At 35.5% G+C, this 16,813-nt stretch overlaps 1 protein-coding gene across 3 annotated transcripts in view; it reads left to right on the forward strand.

The window, feature by feature from the left end:
- Positions 1-16,813, forward strand: part of PKHD1L1 (PKHD1 like 1) — a 158,937-nt gene that overhangs the window by 49,137 nt on the left and 92,987 nt on the right. For all 3 annotated transcript variants that reach the window (XM_047842216.1, XM_047842218.1, XM_047842217.1), the window contains exons 23-32: positions 141-313; positions 2,279-2,426; positions 2,925-3,079; positions 4,883-5,005; positions 5,927-6,032; positions 9,426-9,536; positions 11,101-11,265; positions 12,243-12,364; positions 13,954-14,086; positions 14,796-14,991. In XM_047842216.1, coding sequence (XP_047698172.1) covers positions 141-313; positions 2,279-2,426; positions 2,925-3,079; positions 4,883-5,005; positions 5,927-6,032; positions 9,426-9,536; positions 11,101-11,265; positions 12,243-12,364; positions 13,954-14,086; positions 14,796-14,991 — 1,432 coding nt within the window. The remainder of the gene's footprint in view (positions 1-140; positions 314-2,278; positions 2,427-2,924; positions 3,080-4,882; positions 5,006-5,926; positions 6,033-9,425; positions 9,537-11,100; positions 11,266-12,242; positions 12,365-13,953; positions 14,087-14,795; positions 14,992-16,813) is intronic.

Raw genomic sequence — 16,813 nt, forward strand, 5'->3', positions numbered from 1 at the left:
TACTTGTCTTAAGATCTTCTTTCTAAAATTTGATTCTAAACAGCTATTCCTATTCCATGACATGGATATTATTTGATGATTTTCTTTTTTAGCAGCAGAAGCTATGAAATTTTATTTTCCATTTATTCCATGTTCTTTAGAAATGCCAAAGAGAAGACTTCCAGCATTAGCAAATAAAGGGATATTTTTAAAGAACTTTCAGGTGAATCAGACCAAAATTAATGGATCAAGTATTACCAACCAATATTCTATCACCATGACTTCATATAATTGCAGTTATAATATACCCATGATGGCTGTGAGCTTTGCACAGGTAAGCTCAGAATTTTGCAACTTACTGTTTTCAATTTATGGAAAATTAGCTTTGATCTAATAACCTTTTTAAAAAATTTTTACAAATGGCTGACATTCAGATGGAATATCTTTTAATAGGACAAGATAAGCATATAGCATCTGACATTCAGATGGAATATCTTTTAATAGGACAAGATAAGCTTATTCTAAGCATAAATGTAGAGTTAGAGGCTTGTTAGACTTGAGCATGAAAATTCACTTTAAGCATTAAGAAAGTCTTTAAGAAATATGTCTATGGGAAAAAACAAGGGGAAACTGTCTTAAGAAACAGATTTAACTCGAATTTTCTCTGTTGACTTAAAAGGAAATGCTATGGGCTCTTTCAGTAAAAGTTTTGAACAGAGATTGTTGAAAGAAAATTTGAAATTCTGCAATATGTTCTTAAATGTTTCTGTTAGAAACACCACTTTTTGCTTGTATCAAAATTGGTACTGGGAGGAAAAAGATAGGTTTCCAGAATTCCAAAAGGACCTGAATAATTTTTGTACTGCTTGCATTATTTATAATAAAATCAGTATTAAATACTATAAATGTAAGTATTTTAAAATGTAATGTCCTCCAAAACTATCCAAGGAATTAATATAATTTTCCACAGTGAATCAAACACAAGTATAATAAGCTCTAGATTGGAGTTAAATAGTAATTAAATATTTTTGTGAAAGTCTCAAAGAGTGTTTTGCTTAATGATAGTCTGAATCTGTGATTAAAAATACAGGAAAACTCTTAAGTATTCCACAAAAGTTGCTTTACCCTATGCTGGTGCAATGTTGTAATCTTAGTATCTTCAAGGTGAAATGTCTTGTAAATATGTTTCAGTCGTTTACTCTTAGCTGCACAACAGAATGTAGTATCAGGGGTTTGTGTTGTTAAATAATCAGTGACATCAGCTCCCATTTTTCAAGATTCCTCATTAAAATTGGTAATTGTATCCTCTAGCTTTTGTTATTCAGTCAGAGTCAAATTAAGGAATATGGGACATATGTTTGTGACCTTTTTAAAAAAATTCCAGTGAAAGATACACGCAGTAATGTGCACATCTGTTAAATGTTATTTGTATTGATAAATAATCCAGTATGTGCTCTTTTGCATCTAGCTGCTTCTGTTTGATATTATGAGATTTGTGTGTTGCATGTAGCTGTAGTTCATTCTTTGTCATTGCTTTACCGTATTTCATGGTGTGAATATACCACAATTTAACCATCCTGTTGATGGGCTTTTGTCTTATTTCCAGTTTGGGGCTATTATGAACAAAGCTGCTGTGAACTTATGTCTTTTGGCAATTATGTTTACTCTTTTCTGCGGGCAGTGAGGCTTAAAGTTTTAAATTCCACAAGATTCACAGACAACCGTGAGGGATCTGAAGCAGGAGGATGTTATCATTTTCACTCACTGTGTATGAATTTTTATAGCATGTGTTGCTTTTGTCAATTGATTGGCACTCAACGTTAGGCAGGTTTTTCTTGAGTCTGGATCAGAATCTGTGCTGATTATATCCTTCGGTATATTGTTAGTTTTCTAGTCCCCATATGTTATTTCTCCAAAGAGATTTTCAGTTTTTTGATAGCAAAGACTTCATCTTATGTTTCTTTGCCTCCCCACAGTGATTAGCACTGTACCTTGAATGGGATGCCTGTTCAATAAATATTTGTTCGTTGAGTGATGGAGGGTACACTCTGAATTAATGAGGTATTACTAAGGTTCCAGCTGATTGCTGCACAGATGACTGAGTTGACTTTGGCCTCATTATTGCAGCTTTGTAGGTATGGCCTGTGTTGATTTATGTGACTCTCCTTAATATTCTGAGGAATCCTGAATACCTGAGGCTCATTTATGTCATGTCACAGGATTGTACGATGGTGAAATAGAAATCATGTTAGCTGTTGTTATGTTTAATCATTTTATCAATATTTATTTTGGAAATTAGATAATCACAAATGAGACAGAGAATGAGACTGTTTACAGAGGAAATAATTGGCCAGGGGAGTCAAAGATTCGTATTCAGAGAATTCAAGCCGCGTCTCCACCTCTAAGTGGCAGCTTTGACATTCAAGCTTATGGACACATTCTCAAAGGTATATGACAAAAGTTCAGAACGGTTGGACAATGCCAATCTAGGCAGCCATAATAAAAATTTTGGTGTATTTCTTTCTAATATGATTTCCCTACATAATTTATATCCTTGAGATTATGTTAGTGACATAAAGATAAATTATCCAGAACAAATTATATTTTCACTTTTTCTTTATTGCCTCACCAGATATACCAGGTTACACTCCCAAAAGTTTGTTTTTCTTTTATGTCCCCAGCTTATAGGTTCTCTATAAAGTTAATCAATAATCAAAAATAAAAGTTTTTGAGCCAGAGCTATCATCTGAGGTACGTTACTCATGTAATTTTTGCTTCCAAAAGATTCATAAATTCTTGGCCTAAATAAGACACAAATTATTTTTACTATATTGGAGGAGGACAGTTGGCTTACAATATGTAGCACACACTTCATGGATTTTAAGGGTGAAATCGGTTTGTAAATTTTTGACCCCTGCTATTTGCTGTCCCTCTGTTGAATGCAGGCCTTCCCGCCACTGTGTCGGCTGCAGATTTACAGTTTGCTCTCCAGAGTGTGGAAGAAGTGGGACGAGTCTCAGTAACACGGGAGGGAACGTGTGCTGGATACTCATGGAACATCCAGTGGAGAAGCACACGTGGAAGGCAGAATCTTCTACAGGTTCCCTCCTCTGGCTTGGCTTTTGTTTGTTTGTTTGTTTTCCATGTGTTGCTGGCTTATTGCACCTTGCCTCATTTTTTTTTAAAGAATTGGAGACTGTCTATATTTAAAAAATGCAAACTATAGACTAAACATTAAAAAAAGAGAAATTGAGGGAAGATTGTTCTAAGTTAAGTTGATTCGATATTCTCTTTCATGGAGAATTGCTGTTGGTACTTTATTTGCTGTCCCCTCTGGAAAGAGACCAGGGATATGTGTTAGAAGACCCTTGATAGGGGCAGGAGGAGCCCAGGCAGGGCTTATAGGTTAGCCTGTGTACCCCCAGGTAGTTCCTGTGGTAAGCTGTTATCTAATTACCTTTGCTTAGTTAGAGTGTGAAGGGGGTCAGAGGAGAGGAGTTGGACCCAGAGTATGTGAAGGAGAGGAATCTAGAGGAGTCTGGGGGCTCAACTGTCAAAAACATTAAAAAGATGATGCTTTTGAGTGATAGTAAGAGTGTGAGGGAGGAAACGGTCTCTCTCGTGCACTATTGGAGAGAAAGTTGATTCGTATGATCATTTTAGGGGATTATTTAGTAGAATCTGAATATAGATACCTTCTTATTTAGCAATCTCAGCTATATAACTGTATAATACTGAAATAATAACACAAATATGAAATGATGTAGGCACAAAAGTAGTCACTGTGATAGTATTTGTAATAGTAAAAACCTAGCAACCTGGCCCCATCAAGAGAAGAATGGTTGTTAAAATGACACAACATTAGCCTGAATACCATGAAGCCATATATAGTGTAGACCCACGTGTATTCACCCGGAAAGGTGTCCATGACAGAAGGTGGAAGAAAATACAGAAATCTACTTATGGGACCATTCTGAGAAAAAAAAAATGAGGAGAGAGGGGAAAGAGGAGACCAAAAAAAAACCCCGTATATAAATGTAACATATGATGTACCTTACATAGACTATGGGTGTGCAGAATAGTAACAGTCATAAAGATATGGAGGTAATTTAAGAAAACACACGGTCTGGAACTAGAATTAGCAGATTCTGTAGCTGAGTGGCTCTTAGTGACTGGTCTTCCTCTTGGTATCTCTGCTGATGTCTGTGCATTTACCCCCTTGTCTCTTTTCTGACCAGTCCTTCCCTGCTTGCTCATCACTTCCGCTTCTTATCACCACTTTAGCACACACAGGGCCCAGCGTGGAGACTCCTGTCTCTTTGCCAGCCACTGTATATATGAGAAGGCTGGCATATTGGCAGAGGGATTTTGAAATAACCAACTTGTATGTATTGATTTGATTTTATTCATTTTTATCATTGGCAAAAAATATAATTCCACAAATGGATGAAAAACCAGGATAATCAGGGGTGAAAAATGCTGAAGGGGAAAAGTTGACTCTCAGGTGGAAAGAGGTATAACTCATTCAACTATTCAAAAATCATTTATCAGAATGGTCACATTTAGGACAATCATAGAACATTTTGAGAAAATAAAATTTAGTAAATTGATTTTCCTTAGACATGCTTTATTCTAACAATTCAGGTTGATTTTAGTCATTCAGTTCAACTTGTAATTGATGTAATATATTATAATGCAATCATGTTAGCCCTTTTTTGGGGGGGGTAGATTATGTTCACTTTGGAAGAGTCTCCTTTTTCAAAAAATGTGACTAAAGTGCTTTTTTGAATGATTTTTTTCATCTTTGACTTTTATTCACTTTCAACCTTGCTTAATTAAAAAAAAACTAGTACAGTCATATTTATCATAGCCTTTCTAGTAAAATAATTTTGTGTAAAAATAGATTAATGATTCCAATATTATTGGAGAAAAAGCTAATATGACAGTTACGAAGATAAAAGATGGTGGCTTATTCAGACGGCGCATACTTGGAGACCTACTTCGTACACCCAACCAACAGCCACAGGTATTTCTGAAACTTTTCTCATGACCTGTAACATAATTTTAAATATGTACCAAGTTTGTAATACATTAAAGACCTATTGAAACAGCAGGAATGATGTCTTTATTTTCATCTGAATATTAACTCAATAATATTATTATGACTTTTGGGAAAATTACCTTCCTTATGATAAAAGTGTGGATTTCTAAGCTTGACTACTACCTGTTAGAATTTGAAAATATGCTTTTTAATTTAGTCTTTAGTTATTCTGTGAAGTAATTATTAGCATTCCTACTTTAATGATGAGGAAATTAATATGTAATGAATGTAGGTGACTTTCACAAGAGCATCCTTTATTGTCCTTCATAGCACTAATCACTGCTAGGGCATAATATGCACTTACTTCTTTTTCTTTATGCTTATTTATTTATTTTGAGAGAGAGAGAGACTGAGAAGGGAAAGCACATGTATGTGTGCACAAGCACAGGAGGGGCAGAGAAAGAGGGAGAGAGAATCCCAGGCAGGCTCTGTGCTGTCAGCGCAGAGCCCAATGTGGGGGCTCTATTGCACAAACCAGTAGATCATGACCTGAGCTGAAATCAAAAGTCAGACACTTAACTGACTTAGCCACCCAGGCACCTTGCATTTACTTAAAAAAAAATTTATAGTGTGACCCTCTGTCTCCCCCCCCCCACACTAGAATATAAATTGAGTGACAGCAGGGATGTTGTGTTTAATGTTGTCTTAATGCATTTTAACACTTAGAACTGTGTCTTTGCATACAAGGCACATGTGCTGAATGAATGGTCAAAGCAGAGAGTATAAATAGACTAATTTTTGAAAACAACAAGCAAACAAACAAAACCCCATCATTTGTTTAAATCTTATGTATATTCTCCATAGCTGTGCTACCTGTTCTCTGTTTCTGTGTTTCATTATTTGAAGGTTGAAGTCTATGTCAACGGAGGTCCAGCTAAGTGTTCAGGTGACTGTGGGTTTACGTGGGATTTCATGGCGACTCCAGTAGTCCGGGCCATAAACCCATCTCAAGGTAATCTCCCACTTTTTCACTTGGAGTAGAGTGTGGAAGACGAGTAGCAAAAGTGTAAACTAATAATGATCTTTAAATATACTGGTTTCACCACCTCAGGCATGCAGACATTGCTACATAGTTTTAAAAAAATCTATCAGAAAGCTGTGGAAAGAGCATTAATTACTTACTTTTGAAAAACAAATCACACTTGAAGTTGGACTCGCCAGTCTACTTCTCTAGTTTCACCACGTTAGAGTCGGGTCTCTAAAATTTCACTCTGACGAGGCATTTTTGTGAAATTCTGCTTGCTAGGGTATTAACAGGAATCTTTCGTCAGATGAGACCACTTTTAGGAGATTTAGTACTAAAAAGCTGGTAATGAGACAGCTGCTGTTGAGTAAAAGAAAATAATTAGGTCCTAGACTTGAGAATTAGAGGAAAACACATTGCCAAGAACTCAGTCTTGGATGACACATTGTACCATATCTTCATATTATGTAATTACTTTAAAAACGTGATTACTCTTTGTGTCTGAACTCCCCAGCACGAAAGTAAACAGCAGGGGCTAAAGACTGCAAGGAGCGGCTTTTCTTTTCAGTCAGAATGCTAAACTCAGATGGTATAATCACAGATTTAATCTTGGTAGCTAGTAGGAAAATTCATCTGCTAATTACATATCACCAAAAAAAAAAAAAGAAAGAAAATTTAAAAAATAACTCATCTTTGTGTTGAAAGAATATGTTCTTCAGACTTCTTTACAGTAATGATATTACTTTGGGATAATCCATGTTACATGGGATCAAAACTATCAAGTATAAAAATTTGATGAACTTTAATTTGGTTGTGGTCCCTTGATATTTATATTTTTACATCTATCCTTGTATCTTATAATGAATTTCCACTTTTATATGTACTTCCTGAAAAAAACTGTTTCTTACTCAAAACAATTAACAATCTAAATTGCTTTTTTGCCATATTTTGATAAATTTTAAAATAATGAAAAGATAAGTATAAATAATGCTGTAAAAAACACCTATCTTCTCTTCACTGAAAATTAATGCAGTTAACAGTTTGTCATATTTACTTCCAATTATCAATTTAAGAAAGAAAATTTTATAGGAACAGCTAAAGTCCTCTTGAAACACAATCTCTGGTTCTAGTTCCTAAAGATCTCCCCAGAGGCAGTCACAATAATTAATTTTGTGTGTATTCTTCCATGCCATTGTTAATACCTTTTGTAAAGAACACACACACATAAGGTAATTTTAGTGTTTTTAAGCTTGTGAAAGAGATGTTAAAATGTAAACATCAGAGAAATTACGCTGTAAATATTATTTGCATCTGACTTTTGTCATTCAGCATTCCTTTTGAGAAATATATATATGTTTTTATGCATAGCTAATTTGTCATTTAAAAATACTTCATGAATATACCAACTTATTTTTGTCTCTGTTGATAGACATCTAGATTGTTTACAAACTTTTGTTTTTACATATAATTGCATTGAGCTTTGTTGTACAAATCTCCTAAGGTGTACATGTTAGAGCTTATTTAGGGTACATGCCCAGAGATAGAATTGCTGGATAATAATTGAGTATGTGTGTATTCAGCTTATTAGATGGCCAAATTTCTCTCCAACATGCCTGTACTTCCAGCATATGTGAGAGCACTGTATTCCTCACATCGATGTCAATACTTAGATTATCAGCCTCCTAATTCTGGTCAATCTGATGGGTGAAAGAAATTGTCTCATCATTGTTTTAATTTGTCTTTTCTCTGATGAGTAATGCATGTAAGAATCTTCTTATTGGTTCTTGGACATTTAGAGTATTTCTTCTGCAAATTGCTTGTTAACATCCTTGATTTATCAGATTGTCTTTTTTCTACTGACTTGTAGCTGTGTATTTTATATTATGTTTACTGATCCTCTAGCACATCTTCTCCCAGTATGTCACCTGCACGTTGTTTTAGTATCTTGTTTATGGGAACAGTCAAATCACTGATTTATTCCAGTTTATTTATCTTTTCCTTTATGGTTAACCGTGACTTTTCAATGTTATTTAAGAAAACCATCTGTACATTAAAGTTAAGATGTTTGATTATGTTTTCTTCTAAAATTCAAGAGGTCGACATTTTTCATTCTTAGCTATTAAAATCCATGTGGAATCCATCTTGTATGTGATGTTATATAAGTAGGGTGACTATACCACTTATCGCCCAAATCTGGACACGCTTTTTTTTTTATAATATGTGAAGTTTATTGTCAAATTGGTTTCCATACAACACCCAGTGCTCATCCCAAAAGATGCCCTCTTCAATACCCATCACCCACCCCCCCATCAACCCTAAGTTTGTTCTCAGTTTTTAAGAGTCTCTTATGCTTTGGCTCTCTCCCACTCTAACCTCTTTTTCTTTTTCCTTCCCCTCCCCCATGAGTTTCTGTTAAATTTCTCAGGATCCACATAAGAGTGAAAACATATGGTATCTGTTTTTCTCTGTATGGCTTATTTCACTTAGCATAACAGTCTCCAGTTCCATCCACGTTGCTACAAAGGGCCATATTTCATTCTTTCTCACTGCCATGCAATACTCCATTGTGTATATAAACCACAATTTCTTTATCCATTCATCAGTTGATGGACATTTAGGCTCTTTCCATAATTTGGCTATTGTTGAGAGTGCTGCTATAAACATTGGGGTACAAGTGCCCCTATGCATCAGCACTCCTGTATCCCTTGGGTAAATTCTTAACAGTCATAGGGTCGGTCTATTTTTAAGTTTTTTGAGGAACCTCCACACTGTTTTCCAGAGCGGCTGTACCCGTTTGCATTCCCACCAACAGTGCAAGAGGGTTCCCGTTTCTCCACATCCTCTCCAGCATCTATAGTTGGGCACTCTTAAGAATGAATGGAAATAACAGTTATGAGTAAAATGCTGAGACAGAGGGTGTACCCTGGGAATATCTCAGCCACTTGAGGATGCATATTACCCCAGACAGAGGAAGCTTATTTTATCACAAGTGGAAAGTGCCCACAAGTATTGTGCAGTTCGTCTTTTTTCTCATGAATTTGTGACGGCAGTTCTGTCATACAATAAGTTATCATATAGGAATGCCTGTTTAATTTGTCATAACGATAATTTTCCTTATATCATTCCATACTTCAGACAGATATTCTACTGCTAATCTCTGTCAACACAGATTTAAAACATGAACAAATATAGAGCAATTCAATGGGAAAAAATTTACCATTGGTAAATATGTGTCTGTTTTCCCTGCTTATTTACCAGCTTATTGTTTATAGCCTTTAGATGAAAATAGGCTTATTTGTCTCTGCAAAACATTTGACTTCATAACAACAGATTCTTTGTTTTTTTCTTTTTCATATTGTTATTTAAATTGATCATTTTCAGGATCCTTTGAAGAAAGCACAATTCTAACCATAGTAGGCTCTGGATTTTCCCCCAGTTCAGCTGTATTGGTCTCTGTTGGACCAGTGGGTTGCTCTCTTCTTTCTGTGGATGGTAGGTCCTTTGTAAAATTATTATTATTACATTTAATTGTTTTTCTCATAAGAGAAAGTAGAGTCAAAGAGCAGTATTAAAATAGTCCTTCTGTAGAGTACCTCTGGGGACATGAAATTGGCAAACTTCTCTGGATAAATGCATTATGGTTTTTTTTTAATTTTTTAAATGTTTATTTATTTTTGAGAGAGAGACAGAGTGTGAGCAGGGGAGGAGCAGAGAGAGAGGGAGGCCGAAGCAGAATCTGAAGCAGGCTCCAGTCTCTGAGTTGTCAGCACAGAGCCCAATGTGGGGCTCAAACCCAGGAACCACAAGATATGACCTGAGCTGAAGTTGGACGCTTAACCAACACACCCAGGCACCCCAAATGCATTATCTTTTTAATCTTTGGTTATGACCACAAACTAGTTCTTTCAGTGTTGGACAGTGTGTTTTATCCCTTAACTGTTGATTTTTGTTCTTTTTCCCTTATAAAGTGATTATATAAAAGCTTTCCTTCTTGAGGTGCCTGGGCAGCTAAGTCAGTTGAGCGTCTAACTTTTGATTTTGGCTCAGGTCACGAACCCAGGGTCGTGGGAGCCTCATGTTGGGCCCTGTGCTGAGCGTGGAGTCTGCTTAAGATTCTGTCTCTCAATCTCTCTCTCTCTCTCTCTCTCTCTCTCTCTTTTCCTCTGACCCTCCCCTACTCACATGCACATAAGTGCACAAACTCTCTCAAATTAAAAAAAAAAATAAAAGCTTTTTTTGGTGTGTCTCTGGGACACAAAAATATAAGAGATGCCACTCTGGTATTCGATGGTGCCCATGCTTTGACAGTGTCACATTAATAATGCAGCAAAGAGACATGGTCATCCTCCCTGAGTTCGAGTCCAACAAAATCTCTATCTGTTAACATAAAATTTCAAGATTATTCACATTTTTTACTCTTGAAAAAGTGAGAGCCATGATTGTGTATTTCCCTAAATATTACCTTTCATAATTAATCCTAGGTGTTTTCCTTAATTTTAATAGGATTATATAAGCAAATGTATCTTTCATATAATTTGTTTTTAATTCAGATACTCTATGCATTCTTGAGATCTAAGTCAGTAATGCATCTGTATTACAAATGTGCATATATTGTTCTGAATGAAGTGTGAAGGATAGATTTTCATTTAGTTTTTGATCACCTTTCTTGATGAAACCTGATATTTTACTTAACATAAATCACATATTGGACCAACAATTTTAGAATTATTGATATAAATGATTTTCCAGATTAGGATTTTAAAATTACTAGTACAATAATCCTCTCCCACTTTTGGGGGGCCACAGTAGAAATCAGGAGTAAATTGTTCACTTTGCTTTTATTATTATTTCACCTACCTTTTTCTAACAGTGTCTGAGTCATAACATCAGGTAGTTGTAAAAACTTTCGCCCTATTTGTATATGAGTAGTTTTCCTCAGATATATTTCTTGGGATATAAAAATGAAGCCCACTATTTATATTTGCAAATGTAAACTTTCAGTAATTTTATCTTATAAAAACATTTGTTTTATCATGTTTTTCTTTTGTTTCACAAGAAAATGAGATTAAGTGCCGGATTCTGAATGGCAGTGCTGGACATTTCCCAGTTGCTGTGTCCATAGCCGATGTTGGACTAGCACGGAACATAGAGGGTGAGGTACTCTACTTCATTTATCAGAATCAGATCTCACACATCTGGCCTGCTTCTGGGAGCCTGGCAGGTAATAGTTAATTGTTCTAAACAAAGAAAATTGCATACATTTCCATCATTTCGTTGTACTGTTTCTAGAACAGGGTGGAGGGAGAGGAACCCAAAGCCCCCTCATATAGATCAAAGGAGACTCCCCTTTTGGAAAGCACAGTAATTAAATGGCTGACTAATTCTTTTGTTTCTTATGAAGCACAAGTCAGGGTGACTGCTTATACTTACATCTTAGGTTATTGAATTAATATCATCAATTATTACATGTTTCTATAACAAGCTCATCAATTATGTCAAGATAAGATTTATTAGTTATTATTCTGCTTACCAGCTGCTCCATTTGTAACCACAGTCTCAATGGAGCTACTTGACCCAGAAAAAGTTCCAGGAACAAATCGGGGAAAGGAAGCCTGACACAGAAGATGAAAAAAAAAATAACACATTTTTCCTGTCCTACTTCATTTCCCTTAGTTTGGGATTTTTGCCTTGGTCTTGATCCTTTTGGTGTGTTTTGTGTTTTTATTTCACTTTATTTTATTTTTATTTTGTTGGGATTATTTCTGAGTTTCCCTTTTACTTAGCGATAATAAAATTTGAGATTTGGTAAGAGTCTTAGTTGACTTTAATTTCATTGAGAGTCTTAATTCACTTTCAGAACACAAAATGGTTGAACATATAAAACCAGCATAATTTCTCTTTAGGGTGAAGAAGACACTATAGAAAATAGCAGTTGATAGTAATGCCCCAAAACAGATGTTGGTTTGCAAATCTGTTATTTCATTAAATCACTTAGCCTAGTTTCCTTTATGGTTCCGGACTTCAGAGCTCAGGCTGTACTATGTGGCAGTGATTACACACACTGAGCCTAGTCCTTGATCTATTTGACGACCCATCCATTGGATGATAAGAAAATTCTTGAAGGATGAGTTAGATTCTTGCCAAAGTTTCCTTTTGGTATTGTTGACCTGTTATTGTTGTTGTCATTTCCTTATGAAGGTGGTACTCTTTTGACTCTGTCTGGATTTGGTTTTAATGAAAATTCAAAGGTGTTAGTTGGAAATGAAACCTGCAATGTGATTGAAGGGGATTTGAATAAGATAACCTGCAGAACACCAAAAGTAAGACATCTGATTTTAGTTATTTTTTTTTCTGAAAACTAATGAATTAAGGGACATCTCAGGAGAAATTTAAACAAGTGACATATTTACCTAGGAACTGCAGCATTATAGTAACGTTCCTTCACAATTATTTCTTCAACATCTTTCTGCTAAGATCCAAATAGGAAGTATTATATCCACATTCTAGATACCTAACATTTAGAAAGACAGACATAGAAACCAATACTAAACAGTGTGTTCGATTTGAAATAATAGAAGTAGAAACAAACTGGGGGCGCCTGGGTGGCTCAGTCCGTTAAGTGTCCAACTTTGGCTTACAGTTTGTGTGTTCAAGTCCCACGTCAGGCTCTGTGCTGACAGCTCAGAGCCTGGAGCCTGCTTCAGATTCTGTGTCTCCATCTCTCTGGCTCTCCCCCACTTGCACTCTGTCTGTCTCTCAAAAATGAATAAATGTCAAAAAAAATTTTTTTAAAAGAAGTAAAACAAAGTAAAAATAAAATAGAGCGAGGAGAGGCTGTCAGAAGAGTTTCACAGAAAAATAGATGGCCTATCAGAGCTTGAAGGATGAAAGAGAGTTGATCAGGTAAATCTAAGTATGAAAGAACCTTAGCACTAACAGTCTAAAAAAATTCAGAGAAGCAAATCTTTTGTTTTTTTTTTAAGGACTATATATTTTAAATGTGTTAAAGTTTCAGTTTGTTGATAATAAATAAATACACAAATCTAATACCAAAAAAACACCCCCATGTGAAGTTCCTTGTAGAATATTGCATCTTAGCACTAAATTGTTGTTCTTTCTCTTAAAAAATAGTGTTTAAATTTAAACCAAGACTCTTGTTTGTTTATTATGTGCACAAAGATGCTGAATATGGTAATTAACATTTAAAAAATTTAGCAGACTAAGTGGGGGTATTATGTAGTTGAAATCTATAGGAAGAGTAAATTAGAACATGTGTTGGACTGAATGATGATGAGAACCTGGAGGACAGGGTAAGTGAAAACATTGTTTAGATTTTCTGTTTCAGCTAAAGGCTGAGTGCGCATTAAGCAAATACTGTGTGCTGGAAAAACTGTTTTTCCTAATTGGGAAATCTGTAGGTCCTCTATCAGTGAGAACACCAAACGTTTTTCTTAGGGGTCCAAGTATTCGTCTTGGATTGTGAATCCAAGTCAGCAAAAGATATAATAATGTGATTTGTCAATGAAGAGGAATAGATTACATGAGTGTATTCTAAGAGCAAAATGTCAAAACTTTTAGTATCTTATGCTTTATTAATTTAAAAGAGTCACTTATCCAGAGCATCTTAACTATATTGCAGAGCCCTTAGGAATCCAGTAATATAGATACATTTAAGTTGGTCATAACCTCCCTCAAAACCAGTACATCATATACCTTTATCTAAAACATTAAAACATGTAGCCTGCATTTGACACCACAGCTCTCTAAATATCTGAAAATTGATTCTGATTCACAACTTTGAAACAAAACATCTTCAGCAGTTTATTTTGAATGGTTCTAGTTGTTTTTAGCCATCAGATTTCTTCATCTCAACATTGAATATTTTCTAATTTTTTTCTTCTTATTTCAGAGAACTGAGGGTACAGTTGATATTTCAGTTATTACCAATGGATTTCAAGCCTCAGCAAAGGATGCTTATAGTTATAACTGTTTGCAGACTCCAGTTATAACTGATTTTAGTCCAAAAGTACGAACAATACTAGGTAAGGAAAATTTTAATGAGATCAGTCATTTGACATGTGCATGAAAGATATATATGTATATGTAAGATGCATGTTTGTAAAATATATATACATACGTCATCACACATACATATACATCACATATATAAATGTAAACTATTTCTAGAAAGGTTTTTGAAGTATAGTTTCTCCTGCAATTTTTTTTATTGTTTATTTGTTTTTGAGAGAGAGAGAGGCAAATCGAGCACACATGAGGGTGGGGTAGAGAGAGGGGGATACAGAGGATCCAAAGAAGACTCTGTGCTGACAGCAAAAAGCTCAATGCAGGGCTCAAACTCAGGAACTGCAAGATCATGACCTCAGCTGAAGTTGGACACTTAACCAACCAACTGGGCCACCCAGTTCTTTCTTAAAGCAAAGCCAGCCACAAGTTCTATTAGTCTATTTATTATTTCACTTTGAACATGTGTGATAAGGAGAAAAATATTAAGTTTTTTAGAAAGTACTTTGCCATCTTTTTTTTCCTCTGTGAAACAATTAGGTATGAATTTTATCTCCATATGGCAGATATCAATTCTTGCACTGATTTTTCTTTTGCCTCTGCAAGCGTTAGGATTTCCTAAATCTGATGAAAGATAAGAAATGAGTTCATTTACTTAATATGCAAATTTTATGCCACATAATAAGTGGAATCTTCTTCTAAAACTTCTATTGTCTTTTAAAATAATAGGAGAAGTTAATTTAACAGTTAAGGGTTATAACTTTGGCAATGAACTCGCACAAAACGTGGAGGTGTATGTTGGAGGAAGATCCTGCCAGATTTTTCGCTGGAATTTCACAGATATTAGATGTCTTTTGCCCAAGTTGTCTCCTGGAAAACATGATATCTGTGTAGAAGTCAGAAACTGGGGTTTTGCATCAACAAGGTATAGTAATGACCATAAACTCATGGGGTTGTGGGACACATGGGGCTAACAGCTTTGGGATAAGAAAAGAAGTAGCCATTCATCTTCTAATATTTGCAGTTGCTTTCTTCACCCATCTCTATCTCCTTTTGCAAAAGATTCTGAAAATATAAAGTGCAATACTTGCTTAGTTTTGAGAACAATTCAGATTATGTTGTAGGATTCTCTGTAGAACTAGAGTTGTGTATATATCACATATTTTCATTCATTCTGGAAATACTTACCAAGCAGTTAGTTACTTGTTCAGTGCTGAATTCACAGTGCAGAATAAGAGGGACATGTCCTCTGCCATTAATAATACCCACAATTTTGTTGGGGAGGCAGATTTCAAACACATTACATCAATAACTTAATTATAAGTATGAAAGAGGCTATGAATAAGAAGTTTCAGGTCTGTAAGAGCATATAGTAGAGAGCACTGACTTTTCCTGAGGGACAGGAAAGCATTCTCTAGAAGGTGACAATTAAGCCAAGAAATGGGTAGGAGCTGGCCATCTGAAGGAGAGGATGGAGAGAATCTTTCTCCAGCTTTTTCCTGTAGGTAACTTCTCACTATTTTCTTCCTGGAAGCTGTTTGTTAAAATTTTGAAGTAAAATTTCAGTGCTGGCCTAAGGAAAGTACTGGTTTAGATACTTAGAAAAAGAGAAAACTAAAATTTAGGAATTAAGAAAAAAGCAGGTAAAGCTTAAGTCAGAATAGGAGGAGAGATTATCGCAGCAGAATCTTGAGGTGAAGGAAGATGAGCAAGAGCAACCACGAACAAACCCCAGAACTACATCCCCCCCTTTGATTAACAGGGCAGCTGGTTTGTGCTTTTGGTGTGGAGATAATGAATAGAATTGATAGCATACAAAGCTGGGTGTTTCACTGGCAGTTTAAGAAATACCAATCCAGGGGCACCTGGATGGCTCAGTGGGTTGAGCATCCCACTCTTGATTTCAGCTCAGGTCATGATCCCAGGGTCACAGGATTGAGCCCCGTGTTGGCCTCTGCACTGGGCATGGACCTGCTTAAGATTCTTTCTCTTGCCCTTTGCACCTCTCCCCCCACCTCTTCCTCAAATAAAAAAATAAAAATAAAAAAAATAAATAGCAATTCAGTTGCATAGAGGAAGTGAAATAAAAGTTAATACAAAGACTCATTTTACTTATGGTGAGAGCTAGGATGTAGGAGTCTACTTCTATGTATCAGGTCAGAACAGCAAGACCTCCTCGGAGACACATCGTCTGTAACAACGCAAAACAAATTTAAAACTCTGTCATTGAAATAGTGGGAAGGGAGATCATGACAAGTTTCCAACATATATAGAATAATAAATTCAAATTAGTTGCATACAACTTTTATTTCTTTTTAAAATTTTTTTATATGTTTAATTTTTGAGAGAGAGAGAGAGCATGAGCAGGAGAGGCGCAGAGAGAGAGGAGACAGAATATGAAGCAGGCACTGTGCTGACAGCTCAGAGCCTGACATAGGGCTCAAACCCACGAATGGTGAGATCATGACCTGAGCCAAAGTCAATGCTTAACCAATTGAGCCACTCAGGCGCCCTATTTCTTAAATGAAATGTATGGAATTTCATTTCTATATTCTTACAGATGATGAATGCTGCCTTTATGTTTTACTGTAATGAATATGTAAAATATTTTAAAGGATAGCATATATTTCTTGTGACCTCAGTTCTCATAACCATATTTATTTCATAATATTTTAAGTTCCTCCATCTGAAATTATTCTGCCATGGGATTTTCAGAAAACTAATTTTCATTGTTAGGGAAAAACTAT

Source organism: Prionailurus viverrinus, chromosome F2 (assembly GCF_022837055.1).
Source record: "Prionailurus viverrinus isolate Anna chromosome F2, UM_Priviv_1.0, whole genome shotgun sequence".
Lineage (NCBI taxonomy): Eukaryota > Metazoa > Chordata > Mammalia > Carnivora > Felidae > Prionailurus > Prionailurus viverrinus.